Consider the following 16,358-nt stretch of genomic DNA (forward strand, 5'->3'; position numbering starts at 1 on the left):
TAAAGATTGAAATTTGACCAATTGAAACAAAAGAAACTAAAAGTTCTTTATTCTGATACGTCAAATTTCAATCTTCAATCTTTAATCTCAATCTTTAATACGTCGTCTGATACGGGTTTTACAAAATGCAAGAGAATAGCGATAGCAATAAAATTAATCTATAAACATAACAATAAGAACAAAAAAATCCACATTTGTGAATGCATATATCGATGCAATGCGAATAGAAATACGGAACAGGTAATAGCGATGAAATTTTCGTCGAGAATTCTGTGTCTATCGCCTAGTCTGTGCTATTTCTGTCGCTATCGCTATTCTCTTGCATTGTGTTTCCCGTTTTAACGACAAAAAGTCGTCATTCTCGTTCATGACCGTTCATGTGTATTTTGTTTGTTCTCTCTTCTTCTCTTCTTATTATAATTATATAAATATTAATAACATATAATGCGGAGGTATCATAATTACCTCGAAAAAAAATTTCTAAAAGTGCCAAGAACGAGTCAATACAGGAGAAATATAGAATGTGAATCAAGTGATGAAAGCAGTGATAACAGTGTCGAAGATGCTCAATGGCGAGTAAGTATTATACAGATTTCTAAAAATATTTAAATGGCTATTCTTGTAGTGTAGAATATAAAAACATTTTGCATCATAATTATATTATTTTATTGCTTTCATTTAGGAATACTGTAATCGTCAATCATCCAGTGATAGCGACAATACAGATTCTGATAACACAAGTCAACATAATAGTATTTGCCTATCATTCTCCAATGAAGCATTGTTAGCAAATATTAGAAACAATGAGCAACTTACAATTAGTTCTGACTTATCATTGCATTTAGTACAAGACCAGCACATGGAACTCGTACAACATAATTATCATGAATCTTTATCAACACATGAAGATCCATTTATTGAGCAAAATAACGATCAACAATCATTGTCAGCATTAGAGCAAGTTAGTGTACAATACTTTATACTAAAGGTACGTTCCACTTGGCGATCGCAACGCTTGTGGAATCATTTTATCTTTGTTTTTCATCGAAAGTTAAAGAAAGATAGATAATGTTCACGAGCGTTGCGATCACCAAGTGGAACTCAGCCTACAAAATTATAAATTCTTATAAAAAACGCACTTAGCATTCATTTATTAACAGATATTTGCATTTTTTAAGTAGTATGCAGAGGCAGACATCAATATTTAATTGTATTTCTACAATTTGTATTTCACACATTGTATTTCTATACTTTTTTATTTTGAATCTTTATAAATACTTGATATGCATAAAAAAGATTTTTCAGAAAAGTTTTATTCAATTTAATTAGCTTCACTTTTGTGTATAAAAGACATTAAACAAAATTCTTATTATTCTAAATATAATATTTTATAGGTTTTTTTTAATTATAAGTTTTTTATTCATTGATACAAGACTATGCATTAAAAACTTTGTACCTTTAAGTGTTAAGGATTAATTTAGTACATTTTTAAAAATATAAAATTTATTTTTTGCAGATGGTAGATGTATCTCAGATTTCAATAAATGACACGAATGAACTGTATGGCTTATCAGATTCTGAGAATGAAAATTTTCGTGTAAGATTATATTTTTTAATTTCATATAATTCACAATATGTATGTAATTTACATCAATAACACATCAATTTCTTTTTTATTTTTTTATATCCGTCTGATCTTTAAGAAAAGTAAAGTTAATTTATTAATATGTATAAGATATTATTCTAATTCTGTATTTTCTCTCTCAAAAATTTTAAAAATTACAAGTATTTTTATAAATCATTTTTTAAAACTCTATAATGAACATCATTTATATCCACAGGATTCATGGTATTACGATGCACATGAAGAATTATTTCAATGTAGCGATGAAGATGATAGCGATAACGAAGATATTCACGAAGAAGTCAACTCTGAAGATATCAATAGTGAAAATATTGGTTTTAGTAGATTAACAGAAATGATGCAAAATGAAGATAATAATGAGACTATTAATGCTCAAGTAGTTGTAAGTAAAGCTGAAATTTTACTTGCAGTTTTGAAGTATGGGCTTACGTATTGTTTATCACAAAGTGCATTAGCTGATCTTTTTAAAATGTTAAATTGTTTTTTTAATTTTTCTTTATTACCTAGTACGCGCTATCTTGTTGATCAAATGTTCAATCCAGAAACAGTCATAGAATATCATGCAGTTTGTCCAAATTGCAAAAAATATGTAGCAATGTTTGATCGCAAAGATCATCGCGTTGAATGTCAAACATGCGATACTGTAATTGCATTGAAAGATACAACATATAATGACTTTTTTGCTATTATTAATGTAAATAACGAAATTGCAAATTTAATTCAAGATAATCAAAAATATTATGATTATGTAGTGCGCGAAAAAGTGCGAAATAATGAAAAATTCGATGACATTACAGATGGAATATTATACAAAGAATTTGTTGACACATTGTCAATACATGATAAACTTAATTTTGCTACAACTACAATGAACAGTGATGGATCCCCAATTTTCGAAAGTTCTAGATTTTCTATTTGGCCGATTCAAATGATTATAAATGAATTGCCTTTGGATGTAAGAACTTCTAGACCTATAGTGTGCGGCATATGGTTTGGTAAAGATAAACCAAATATAAATATTTTTTTAAAACCGTACGTTGTTCACATGAACAAATTGTCAAATAATGGTGTACGATGTACTATTGCAAATGAAGTACGTATTATTAAAGTATTCACCTTATGTTGCTGCGTAGACTCTGTTGCTCGTGCACCGATGCAGGGTATAGTTCAGTATAATGGCTATTTTGGATGCAGTTGGTGCTTACATCCAGGATATTATGTTGTTTACAAGAGAGGTGGAAGTGTAAAATATACTTTAATGAATGAAGTACCGCCTAAAAGAACTGAAAATGAAACAATCGAGCACATGCGACTGAGTCTTACATCCCGAAAACCCGTTTATGGTGTAAAAAATCCTTCATGTTTAATTAATTTGCAAGGTTTTAACATTATATCTGGTTTTGTACCAGATAGTATGCATTGTCTTTGTTTGGGAATAGCGGAACAATTTGTAGGGTATTGGATCGAATCAAACAACTTGCCATATTCTTTATCCAATAATGATATTAATAAAATTGACAACTTGTTATTAACAATAAAAGCTCCCAATCAAATTGTTCGTTTATCTCGTTCCATACGAGATAGAAAATATTGGAAAGCAAGAGAGTGGGAGAATTGGATTCTTTACTATAGTTTACCGATTTTACTATGTTTTCCACATTTAGAAATATGGATAAAGCATTGGTCACTTCTAGTAGAAGCATTCCATATTTTATTAAAGAAAAGTATTACACGTAACGAAGTCAATCATGCTCATACTTTATTAACAAAATTTGTTGATTACACCGAACACTATTATTTCAAAGCTGCTATGACGTACAACATCCATCAACTATTGCATTTGGCACAAAGTGTAGCAGATTGGGGCCCACTTTGGGCTCATTCTGGCTATTGTTTTGAAAATGGAAATGGTCAAATAGTTCGAAAAGTGCATGGTGCTAAGGGCGTTGTACATCAAATTTGCAGATCGATAGCAATGAGTCAAAGTGAATTGATTTTAAAGAAACATATTGCTTTGAAAGCGTTTTCAAATGTAAGTAGTTTTATTTCTTATCTGGACAAAAAAAACGCAAAACAAACATGTAAATTATCGCATGCAAGATACTTTGGACCACATTATAAAACTAGTTTAATGTGGAAAGAAGAACTTGAATTATCAGATGAAAGTCGAACATATCGTAAAATGGTAAAAGAACGATGTTTGTACACATCATCAAGAAGAAATATGATTCGATCAGATAATTCGTATGCTGTAACAACAGAAGGAGATTTTATTCGCATTATAGAATTTATTATCGATATTCCAACAAGGAAAGAGTACACTATCTGTCATTTAGTGATTAAAGAAGATATTTTTAATAACAATTCTTTACCATTGAAAAAAGTTGTAAATATTTCTGATAATTTAATAATAAAAGACACTAACAGCATTGAAAGAGTTTGCGTTTTTATGAATATAGATAACATGATGTATATATGTCCAGTGCCGAATCTGTATTTTTATTAATCGTTTTTTACGTATAAATGAGAATTATGATGTTATAAACAAATGGCGATAATTTAAGTAACAGATTACATGTTTGGAGGCCTTTTTGTTATTTAATAAAATGTTTCTAAATTCTTCGTGATAAAATTACATGATTTCGTTATGCGATTTAACTGATGAAAACTGATGAAAACTCTTGAAAATAACGTTATTAATTATGCAATTAAACAATTTAACGGGTATTTTCAATAGAGAATACACGCAATTCTGGCTTAAACGCCTGAATTTTTTGTATGTTTTTAGTTTTTATATGCAAAATGTTTTATTAAAAAAAAATGTTTTCATATAATTAAGATATCACAATGTAATTTTATTGCTACATTTATCGAGACTACATAATGTAATTCCATTACTACATGCAAAATTAATAAACATATCTAAATCAAAATTGTATATTTTTTCGTTTTTCTATTTCTATCATTCAGCTCTTTAAAATATGATTGCTATAAAATCACATGATTTTCTAACATTACGTGATTTTTCAAACCATGTAATTTTCAAAAATCATGTACTGATTTGGAACATTTCATTACGTGATTTACTTAGTCATTAATTACGTGATTTTGTTATGTAATTTTATCACTTGATTTTATCACGTGATTTTTTTCAGTAGGGGCAATAACAATAGTTTTATCATGTGTATATTTGCATAACTTTTTGAAAAAAAATCAGACGCAAGATGAAGTAGACGGAGAAATAATTAAAGCTACTTGGAGAACGGAGAATGATCAACTAACACCTTTGTTGCCACTACCAATAATAGGTCGAAGAACAGCTCGAAGTGCTAATGATATTCGCGATGAATTTTCTGAATATTTTTCTTCTAACAAGGAATCTGTACTATGGCAGAATTTATATACATAAAAAATATTATATACATATATACGCGCGCGCGCGCGTGTGTGTGTGTGTGTGTGTGTGTGTGTATATATATATATATATGTAAAATGTGCTAATATATTTTGAAATTAAAATTAAAATTGAAATTAAAATTACTGTAAAAATATATTTTCAAATATGAATTCTCATCACACTTCTATTTATTAATAAAACATACAATATTAAAACTATCGATAGTTAAAATGTTCGTGTATTGTATTATAATGTTTACATATTCATGTTTACATATGTTATAAATTAACACGTAAATCAATGTAAATCAAATTACAAAAATTAGAGCCAGCAATTAATTATAGAATCTTTTTCTTTTGAGTTTGATAAAGAAGTTAGATTTAAGTTCGTATTTGTATTATAACTGGTACTTGCTTGTGAACTGAATGTTGAAATATTACTTTTTTCTTTTTCTTGATAGACACTATACTGCCCAAGTCCCATCTCAGCTTCATATAATATCCGATTTATTTCAAATTGAGCAGTAGCTTTTACTTGAGGATTCAATTTTCTTAATTTAGTTGCAACATATTCACCATAGGCAGTATATTCATCACGTAATATTTTTCATTAAATTGTAAGCCTCCGTAACTCTGGGATCTTCTTCCGGTTTCTTTCGTTTGTATTGTATACTTTTTGGAGAGCAAAATTTTTTAGGTGTTACACTGCTAGTGATATCTACAGGAAAACATGTCTCTGATGAATTTGTTATTACCTCTTCTGCTGTAACATTCTTTTCCAATTTCGATTCTACTACTATTTCTTCTTCTTCTTCTTTATCTTTTTTTTTCGCTGAGGGATTATCCTGTTGAAAAAATATGCATTAGTAGCTTACACATTATATGAATTTTACATAGTACAATAAGAAAATGGAAATTAATTATTGCTTACATTTTTATTTCCGATTGAATCTGTTGTTGATTTGACTTTGTTCTTATCTGATAAAAATGAAAGATATTTATATCCAAACCACGACGTTGAATAAACTTCATTAGTCCCTATTCCTGCCTTAAGCTTCTTATCAGTTTTTTGTTTTTCTCGACGGTATTCGGCCAATAAAACTTTCATTTTTCTTTCTATTTCCATTTTATCAATTTTGAGTTTAACAGATATATTATTCCATGCATTATTCTTTTTATTTTTATTTCTGTAATCTGTCAATTTGACATTCCACAATACGGGTTCTTCTTTGTAACATTCAATTAATTTTACGATTTCTTTTTCTGACCATTCCATTTCAATTTTTTTTTCCTGTTATATAAAAACAACCTTGGTTATATATTTTAATAAAAAAAACACAAGATAATAGGTCTGTTCTTTATAGCTGAACTGACTGCACTAGTTCAGAGTTTATTTTTTGCCCTCCACATTGAAAGGAGAAAAATAAACTCTGAACTAGTGCAGCCAGTTCAGCTATAAAGAGCAAACCTTAAAGACTAATCATTTTCCATAATCTTTTTAAAAAATTTAAGTCAGAAATAAGGACTAACAAAGTTTATTCTATGTTATAATTTGAATATAAATGTTAAATATTAAAAATATAATATAATAATACTAATATTGATTAAATATTAATATTAATATTTTTATAATTATTTACATTATTATTATTAAATTATTATTATTATTGTTAATATTACATTTATTGTACTTACTTTCTAATATTATTATTGCTAATTTACTAATCGCCACAAATACGTCCACACCGATATGTTTGGTTCGATTTTTCGCGAACTGCTCGCAAACAGCAACCAAACAAATGAAACAAATGTTAATTGATCAACTGTTAACGAAGAGAGGGGTTCAACTGCCTACATTCCCATTTGCCAACAGCTTCGTTTGCCTACAACATTTTGCCGACAGCTTCAATTGCCGACATTCCCGATTGCCTATAGAGCGATTGTCTACAAGCATTGTTGCGCACATTTAAAAGTTAAAAATACAAACGTACGTTTGCACACAAGACATTATTGCACACAAGACATTATTGCACACAAGACATTATTGCACACATGACATTATTGCGCACATACACATTGCACACATAATATTATTGCGCACATAAAATAAAAAAATCGGAGAGAACTTTAACTGCCTACATTCCCATTTGCTAACAGCTTTGTTTGCCTACAACATTTTGCCGACAGCTTCGATTGCCTACAAGCATTATTGTGCATATGTAAATATTAAAAATACAAACGTACGTTTGCACACAAGACATTATTATTGCGCACATACAAATTGCACACATGACTTTATGATATAAACCTCGTATCGCATCTGAAGCACAGGGTGATGTGAACTGGACCTCGCTTTGCGCGAAAAGTTGCAAACCCACGGGGAATCGTATAATTATAAACCTCGTTTTACATCTGAAGCACAGGGTGATGTGAACTGGATCTCGCTTTGCGCGAAAAGTTGCAAACCCACTGTAGAATATTAATTTTTTATATAAAAGATTTTTTATTTTGTAAACCGCGCCGAGGCCACGTCACCACTTGTGGGCGCGAGAGAGTTGTTAGAGTAGAAGTGAGCAGTCAGTCGTAGTAGTGTATGAAGTGTAGACAGAAGCTTATGGCAAAAGGAAGAAAAAGTTCAATTATTTTCCGTGTGATCCATGTGCCTAAAAAGGAACCTCTCCACTATCCTGACGAATAAAAAAGAGGATGTCCTACAGTTTTCAGAAGTGGGATACGCGGAATTAAGAGAACACGTGGATTGAGTGACGATCGAGCGATTTACCGGTGTACGGCGTACGAGTGGCTTGTAGCATTGGGTTCGCGTGTGTCGATTGAACGAGGTCTGTCGACCATATAGACGTTAAGACATTAGCGTGATACGAAGTGTGAGACATAAGGTACGAGACGGAAAGCGTGAAGCGGCCCTCGTGTACGGAAAGGGGCCAAAGGCGATCGTCATTCGCCATTTTTCATGCAAAGGCATAAGTGCCACGTGGCAACAGGACAAGCGAGCTACGCCACGAACTACGAATAGGTTGCGATAGGCCGAGTCGGCAACGTTAGCGATCTCGACGGCAGCAACGTGTGACATTTACGTGAACAGCTAGTCGGTTATAACATAATTACCGACCGAGCAGGCATAACACTTACGACACGTACATGCCATAAGCTAAGTATTGTTAAGTCTACTTTAGGTTACGTGTGTGCATTAAAGTTTCCTATCAAGGACTGCGTACGTTGAGATTATTTTATGATAGCCACGATGGATGCTGCTAATCGCTTTACGGTACTTCAACTCAAAGAAATGTTGAGGCAACGCAATCTCCAGACAGGAGGAACAAAGCTGGAATTGGTAAAGAGACTACTGGAGGCGAATCCAGATGGAACATGGATGGACGATGCCGACCCTCCACCGGAACAAGAAAACGACCAAGAGGAAGGCGAACCTCAGCCGGAATGGAACCAATACGAATTACTGCGTCAAGAGCTGGAAATTACGAAACGTGAACGAGATGTGGCACGACGAGAAGCAGTCTTGGCCCAGTGAGAGTTAGAATTAGCAAATACGACGAATAGAAGGAACTTGATGGTCGGAGATCAAGGAAGCCAAGATTTTGCAGACGATGTACGCGGGTACCGACTACTACAACGGGGGGCATCTACTGTGCAGCCATCATTACGAGCAGACGTAAAAGGCATAGGAGACCTTTTGGGTAGTTTTTACGGAACCGCTACTTTGAAGATTGGGAGAAGCAAGTCCAACTAGTCAAAAGACTATTTGCTGTGGACGATGCTATCATGAAGATGATCATCAGCTCCAAACTTACAGGAAAAGCGGACAGATGGTTCCGCTCTAGATTTGAGCATACGGAAATGACACTTGACGCATTACTTGCCGCGATGAAGAATGGATTCGACCAACGGCCAAGTAGAGTAGATCGTCTCAGAAAATTTGAACAAAGAACCTGGCAGACGAGTGAATCTTTTAACAACTATTATCACGAGAAACTCATCTTAGGCAACTTAGTGCCGATTGGAGAAACGGATTTGCTGGATTATTTGGTGGACGGAATACCAGACATGATGCTACGGAATCAAGCCAGGATGCAAAGTTTCGACACAGTGAAGGATTTGCTAAATAGATTTCGTAAGATTTCCCTTTCGAACCGTGTCAAGAAAGAATCGTCATACGGGGGAAATACCGCTGTAGAAAAATCGACGCTGAAAGTGAAGTCGGCCAAACTGCCAAAAACAAAATCGTAAGAAGATCACAGTGACAAACCGATCAAATGTTACAATTGTAACCAGCCGGGACACCTTTCAAGAGACTGCCAGAAACCCAGAAGGGAAAAAGGATCGTGCTTAGGGAATACAATTTGGAGTCTCTTTTTCGATCCCGGGATTTCGGGATTTTTAAGAATCAATCCCGGGATCCCGGGCTTATCCCGGGACTAAACAAAAAGGAATTAAAATTATATGTTTGTTAAAAATTGAACTTTTTTAAAATTAGATTTATTATATCTCTAATAATCAACAAGTTAACATAATATCCACTAAAATTAAACAAGATTTCTTCATTATTCAGTTATAAATTTATGAACTAATAAAAAAAAAGTAATCAACAATGTACCTATAAAAAAATTAACTTTTTTTATTAATCAGTTATCATATGTAGATTATAAAACTAAGCATTTTGTTTTAATTAGTCTTGAATATTAGGAACAGAAAATAAACTTTATTAAGATCACAGACTTTCTTAGAAACAAAAAATGTACTTATTATATTTGTTGCAATTTTTAGAAGTCAGGTCCAAGTCTTAAAAACTTTTTTATGTTTAATAAATACACCATCACGCGACATTTTAAATAATTATATTTCGGGCAAAGCGATCTATTGGATTGGAGTGCGTAGCGTGAACTAATGAAAATCGTGAGCCGACCGACCTGCCAGTGCAAGTAAAACAAACACGTTCGTACATGTCAGAAAGAACAGTTGAGACACGTTTGCGAGTTGTGTCTTGCAAGAAAATCATCGGGTACAAAAGTAAATCAACAATAATGTAGTCACTAGTCACGCACAAAATATTTTGAGAATATTATTCATTGATAAATGACATTAGTGGATATTATTATATGTATATAATTATTGATTTATTAAAAATATCTAATAAAAAACGTTTTGACAATCTCGAAAATCCCGAGATTAGTAATTTACAATCTCGGGATTTTCGGGGCCAGAAAACGGTCGGGATTCCGGGATTCCGGGATCCCGTATCCCGGGATTGTATTCTCTAATCGTGCTTCACTTGTAGAAATGTGGGGCACATGGCGAAGGATTGTCCGAACAAGGAGACGAAGACGACGGAGGAAGCACAAGTGTCCCATGTGTATGAAGACCCGAAGGAAAAAGATAGTGTTGAACATCGAAGACTCGTTACGCTTGAATTAAAGAACTCTAGTCTACGCAGAGTGTTCTGTTTAGACACGCTACTCGACACGGGTAGTTCGATTAGTTTTATCAAAGAACGATTTATTGACCGACAAGCGTTTCTTCCGTTAGGTGCATCCGATCGCGAATATTACGAGTGTAAGAAAATACAAATAGAACTTCTAGGAAAGGTTTATACTACGGCTTTTATCGGAAATGTCTCAAGAGAAAATGTTAGAATGTACGTGGTGCCGGAGGACACTACATTAACGCCAGCTTTATTCGGTCGATACGCGTTGCGTAAATTCGGAATTCACTTGACGCTACCGACTGACGACGACGTCCAACAGGAGATTTTGAGTATCAATGCAGTAGAGTCCGAGGACGACTTAATCGCTAAATTGCAAATAAATTCTGCGGTTCCGTATAAAGCTAAAGTCGAATTAGAAAGAATTTTTCAGGAGATATATATAGGCTCGCCGAGACCGCCCGAGCCCAAGGTAAAGACGGAATTAAAGTTACGTTTGGAAAATACCAAACCGTTTCGCTGCAATCCGCGTAAACTATCCTACGACAGGCAGGAAAAGCTTCGAGTAATCCTGGACAAATTGTTAAGAAAGGGGTATATACGGGATAGTGATTCGGAGTTTGCATCGCCTATAGTCTTGACTGAGAAGAGAAACGGCAAGCTGCGTCTGTGCGTAAATTTTCGGGCTCTAAATAAAGTAATCACCCGGGATAACTATCCAATGCCTTTAATCGAAAACCAATTAGCGATCGTAGGAAGTAAGAAATACTTCATATTATTGAACTTAAAGAACGGATTTCACCATGTTCGCGTCGCGGAAAAATCAATTAAGTATACGTCCTTCGTGACCCCTCTTAGCCAATTTGAATGGCTAAAAATGCCGTTTGGACTTTGCACAGCGCCGGCAACGTTTCAGCATTATATCCATCGCATTTTAGCCGAATTTACGAGGACAGGCAACATGGCGACATATATGGACGATATATTGGTGGCCACCGAAACGATAGAGCGCCATTTGGAAGTGTTAGAACGCGTGTTGAAAGTTCTCTCAGAAAACCTCTTAGAACTGCGAATCGACAAATTTTACTACTACTTCTTACTACTTCTTACAAACGGAAGTGGAATATCTTGGTTACGAGATATCCGCGCGAGGCGTGAAACTGACGAAAAAAGGCATCAAAGCGATCGAAAAGTTCCCGATTCCCAAGAGCGCTAGAGACGTGCGTAGTTTTATAGGACTCTGTTCTTACTTCCGAAAATTCGTTGAGCGTTTCGCGTCAATCGCCAAACCACTTTACGACCTAACGAAAGCCAACGCGACGTTCCGGTTTAGAGAAACAGAATACGAAGCCTTTAAGGAACTTAAAACTAAGCTTATGGAAGCCCCAATTTTGGCGGTTTACAACTCGAACGATCAAACCGAACTACATTGTGATGCGAGTTCTGTCGGTTAGGGGCAGTCCTCATGCAAAGAAAATCAGATGAGAAAATGCTTCCGGTATTCTATTTCTCCAAACGAACCACTGAAACCGAAGCGAAATTGCACAGCTTTGAACTAGAAACTCTCGCGATAATCTATGCGCTAGAACGTTTCAAGATTTATCTTCAGGGTCTGAAATTCAAAATCATAACCGACTGTAGTGCTGTGACGATGACACTTAAGAAGAAAGATGTAAATCATAGGGTTGAAAAGTAGGCAATTGTCCTGCTAGATTACGATTACGAACTTGAACACCGGGCCAGCACACGTATGCGTCATGTGGACGCTCTAAGTCAAACCATTGGTGTGATAGAAGAGAATCCCTTCGAGTGGAACGTGACGGTATGTCAAGGACAAGATCCTGCTATTGTTGAGATCCGCGACAAACTGGAGAAATCCGAAGATAAATTTTACGAATTAAGAAACGGCCTTGTGTATCGTAAATACGGAGATCAATTACTGTTTTATATGTGCCTCGGCAAATGGAGAAAAACGTGTTATATAAGTACCATGACAAGTTAGGTCATTTGGATACCGAAAAATCGGCCCAAGCTATCCTCGAGAGCTATTGGTTTCCGAAGTTGCGCGAAAAGGTGGATTGCCATATCAAGAATTGCCTCAAATGCATCGCCTTCTCTCCGGTCAGCGGGAAGGTCGCGGGACTAATCCACTCGATACCAAAGGGCGACACTCCCTTCGATACTTTGCATGTCGATCACCTAGTCCGATAGATAAAAAGCGACTTATTAAGCAACATTTGTTAGTCATCATAGACGGCTTTACGAAATTTGTCAAGCTCTATCCGATTAAGACTACATCTAGCAAAAAGGCAATTGGTTCTCTGTGTCAGTATTTCGAACATTATTCACGACTAAAAATAATAGTTACAGACAGAGGCAGTTGCTTCACGAGCTCCGAATTTAAGGAATTCCTAAGTGATAATGGAATCCAACATGTTAAGATTGCTACGGGCTCCCCTCAGGCAAACGGACAGGTGGAACGGGTCAACCGGACGTTGACTCTAATGTTGGCTAAACTATCGGACGACACCATAGGAAAGTACTGGTATAAAACCATTGCCGAAGTCAAGCACGCGCTAAATAATACAGTAAACAAGGTCACCGGCGAAACACCCAGTCGACTGTTGTTTGGTGTGAAACAGCGCGGCGAATTCGTAGACCATTTGCGCGAGCACCTACAAAGCGATCTCGGACAAGAACGATGCGAATTGAATAAGATCCGAGAACAAGCGTCGGATAGAATTCTGCGATCTCAAGCGTATAATAAAGAATATGCGGATAGCAAACGAAAAAAAAGCGCATGAATATGCGGTAGGCGATCTGGTTTCGATTAAGAATTTCGATAGCACGGCCGGAACATCTCATAAGCTTATACCGATTTTTAAAGGAACTTATAAAGTAGCGGAAAAACTCGACAACGATAGATATGTAATCACGGACGCAGACGGATTTCAAAACAAACTGCGTCCTTATCAAGGCATTTGGCAAGCCGCCAATCTGAGGCCGTGGCGGCAAAAGTAGAATAATATAAATAACATTGTTATTATAAATTAATTTGTTCAGTTACGACTCCGTTCGTTCTGCGGAATACATTCGGTCGTTTTTCTTTGTGTATTGTTCTGTCGAAGGCGACATCCAGTCAGGTATGGCCAAATGTAGAATATTTATGTTAATTTTTTATATAAAAGATTTTTTATTTTGTAAACCGCGCCGAGGCCGCGTCGCCACCTGTGGGCGCGAGAGAGTTGTTAGAGTAGAAGTAAGCAGTCAGTCGTAGTAGTGTATGAAGTGTAGACAGAAGCTTATGGCAAAAAGTTCAATTATTTTCCGTGTGATCCATGTGTCAAAAAAGGAATCTCTCCACTATACTGACAAGTAAAAAAGAGGATGTCCTACACTACGTAGAATCGTATAATTATAAACCTCGTTTCGCATCTGAAGCACCAGGTAATGTGAGTTGAACCTCGCTCCGCGTGAAAAGTTGCAAACCCACGTAAAATCGTCTAATTATAAACCTTTGAGTACTATGTATCTGTTGATTTCCTGTGTATATGCGCAATAATGTCGTGTGCAATGTGTATGTGCGCAATAATGTCATGTGTGCAATGTGTATGTGCGCAATAATGTCATGTGTGCAAACGTACATTTGTATTTTTAATTTTTGCATGTGCACAATAATGCTTGTAGGCAATCGCTCTGTAGGCAATTGGGAATGTCGGCAATCGAAGCTGTTGGCAAATGGGAATGTAGGCAGTTGGGACCCTCCCGTTAACGAACTTGCGAGCTGCTCGCGTCCACATAAAAAAGAAAACAGTTTGCGATCTGTTTGTAAACTGTTCGCGAACTCTGGTGAAGACACACCTTAACGTGGCAACGAACAAACAGAACAACTGAACAATGGGCGCGCACACTCACGCAAATCGACGACGCGAAGACGCCGAAAAGCGTCCGAAGAGACGCGAGAACAACCAATACGCATAGAACCGCCTTAGCGCGCAGGGCGGTTATTTTAAAAATAAAATATCTAACAGTTACTATACTAAAAATTCTCGTTTCTTCTTATTCTAATATTTCTGAGATTTCTTTGATTTTCTTTTTTCTTTTATTAACAACCCAGCAAACACAGAACATTGCAGTAACATTGCGGCAATGTTGCAACATTGTAGGAACATTACAGCAATATTGTAACATTGCCACAATGTTGCTGTAATGTTCTGTGTTTACTGGAAATCTTTTTCACTCAATTCTTTTTTCCCCATTAATTGTGTGGTTTTCATGTCATTTTTAACTTTTATTATACATTCCTCTGCGATATACTCCAAAATTTTAAGCTCCTTCTGACATAATCTACAACTATTTTCTTCTCCAAAATCTGGTATTTAGTTCCACATTCCTGCATCTAAATCTCGCGATAATTTTTTGACGATCTTTTTGTCCTTACTTCCTTACCCAGGGAGAAATACAGGTCGAAGAAACATCTAATAGATGTCTATAAACGTAGATAAACCGGAATTCTTATGGCGCATAGTTCCTTATATCCCTTACCATATCTAGATTTCTGTATTCTGTTAAACTGCATTTGTTTTTGAATCTCAATATTTCTTTCAATTAGTTTTTCCGCGATTTTCTTCTCTTAACCATTTCACTTCCATCCCCGACATTCCATTTCTACAAAAATACATTTCTCTCTTTAACCCTCATTCCATTTTATTCTCCTCACTTTTTTCTATCTGTCTAAAACATTCCTTAAATATTTTATTAATTTTCCCTGATTTCCTCAAATTTAGTGCTCTTTTCCCTGACTCTATTCTTATAAGCTAGTCTTTTTGTTCCTTCTCTAATTATATAACTTGGTGTTTCGCAGCCCAGCCCGAGCGACCACTTTATATATTTATTCTAACACCTCTCTATCATTTCATATTCTTTCTATTTCCAAACCTCCGCGCCATACATTAAAAAACTCTTTATTAAATAATCAAACATCCATATCCTTCTCCTAAAATCTCCTGCGAATTTTCTTTTCCCTATTCCCCAAACCTGCTTCATAGCGCTCATGGCTTTCTTAATCGTCTCTTTAATATGCATCTCTGCTCTGTTGTTTCTTTGTAACATATATCCCAGATATTTGAAGTGATTTACTTCTTCTATCTTCTCTGTCCCGTCCCATGTTCATTGCTCTTTTTTTCTTCTTTCCTCGCCTTTTTTAAAAGTTATTATCTTCGATTTCTCTTAAAATTAAGTCTGTCCTCTCCAGAAATTTACAAAAACTCCTTATCATTTCCTTCATCTCGTTCGCATCTCTCGCTACTAGGGACTATGTCATCCGCATATGCGAGGCTCCATATTTTTTTCACCAGTCCTGTCGCTTGCCCTTTTCGTAGAGTATCTTCTACATTAGCAATATTATTGCAAACAATGTAGAGTTTAATGGACATCTCTGTCTTACTTCTGCTTCTGTTCAAAACTCCTTCATTTATACTCTATTTATCGAGACTGATTGCTTCTTCGTAAATTTTTTCTATCTTTCTTATTATCTTTATTATTAGTTTTTATTATCTTTATTATTAGTTGCTCGTTAGTTCCTTTTCTTCTCATAATTACCCACAGTTTTTTCCTATTTATTATATCAAGTACCACCTGTAAATTCGCGAAAAATGCATATATTTTTCCTCCTTTTTTGTTTGTTTTTTCAATGGCATAGTTCAAAATATAAATGTGTCCATCGCGCTTCGTCCTCTTCTGAATCCTACTTGCGTATCCAGTAAAATCTTCTTCTCTTCTATTTTCTTTCTCAGTCTTTCTTCTATTATTATAACATAAATTTGATATGCTGTGAATATATTATATATTATATTTTATAAA

At 35.1% G+C, this 16,358-nt stretch overlaps 2 protein-coding genes across 8 annotated transcripts in view; both read left to right on the plus strand.

Moving 5' to 3' along the window:
• The window catches only part of LOC105671866 (serine protease gd-like), a 46,397-nt gene that overhangs the window by 26,913 nt on the left and 3,126 nt on the right, over positions 1 to 16,358 (plus strand). The window lies entirely within an intron of this gene.
• On the plus strand, positions 112 to 4,578 carry LOC137001135 (uncharacterized). 3 transcript variants are annotated; one of them, XM_067359398.1, is made up of 6 exons: positions 112 to 240; positions 453 to 576; positions 683 to 961; positions 1,517 to 1,597; positions 1,842 to 2,027; positions 2,443 to 2,765. In XM_067359398.1, exons 1-6 carry the CDS (start codon positions 218 to 220, stop codon positions 2,515 to 2,517), a joined length of 768 nt encoding a protein of 255 aa, XP_067215499.1. In that variant the 5' UTR covers positions 112 to 217; the 3' UTR covers positions 2,518 to 2,765. The 3 variants fall into 3 exon arrangements, with proteins under 3 accessions (XP_067215499.1, XP_067215497.1, XP_067215498.1); XM_067359396.1 differs by having other exon boundaries at positions 1,842 to 4,578; XM_067359397.1 differs by lacking the exon at positions 683 to 961 and having other exon boundaries at positions 1,842 to 4,578.

This window comes from Linepithema humile, chromosome 7, assembly GCF_040581485.1.
Source record: "Linepithema humile isolate Giens D197 chromosome 7, Lhum_UNIL_v1.0, whole genome shotgun sequence".
NCBI lineage: Eukaryota > Metazoa > Arthropoda > Insecta > Hymenoptera > Formicidae > Linepithema > Linepithema humile.

Coding starts and splice junctions, on each gene's coding strand:
- LOC137001135 (XM_067359396.1), top strand. CDS start 218: ATGCGAATAGAAATACGGAACAG. Junction 577..682: donor TCGAAGATGCTCAATGGCGA/GTAAGTATTATA, acceptor GCTTTCATTTAG/GAATACTGTAATCGTCAATC. Junction 962..1,516: donor CATTGTCAGCATTAGAGCAA/GTTAGTGTACAA, acceptor TATTTTTTGCAG/ATGGTAGATGTATCTCAGAT.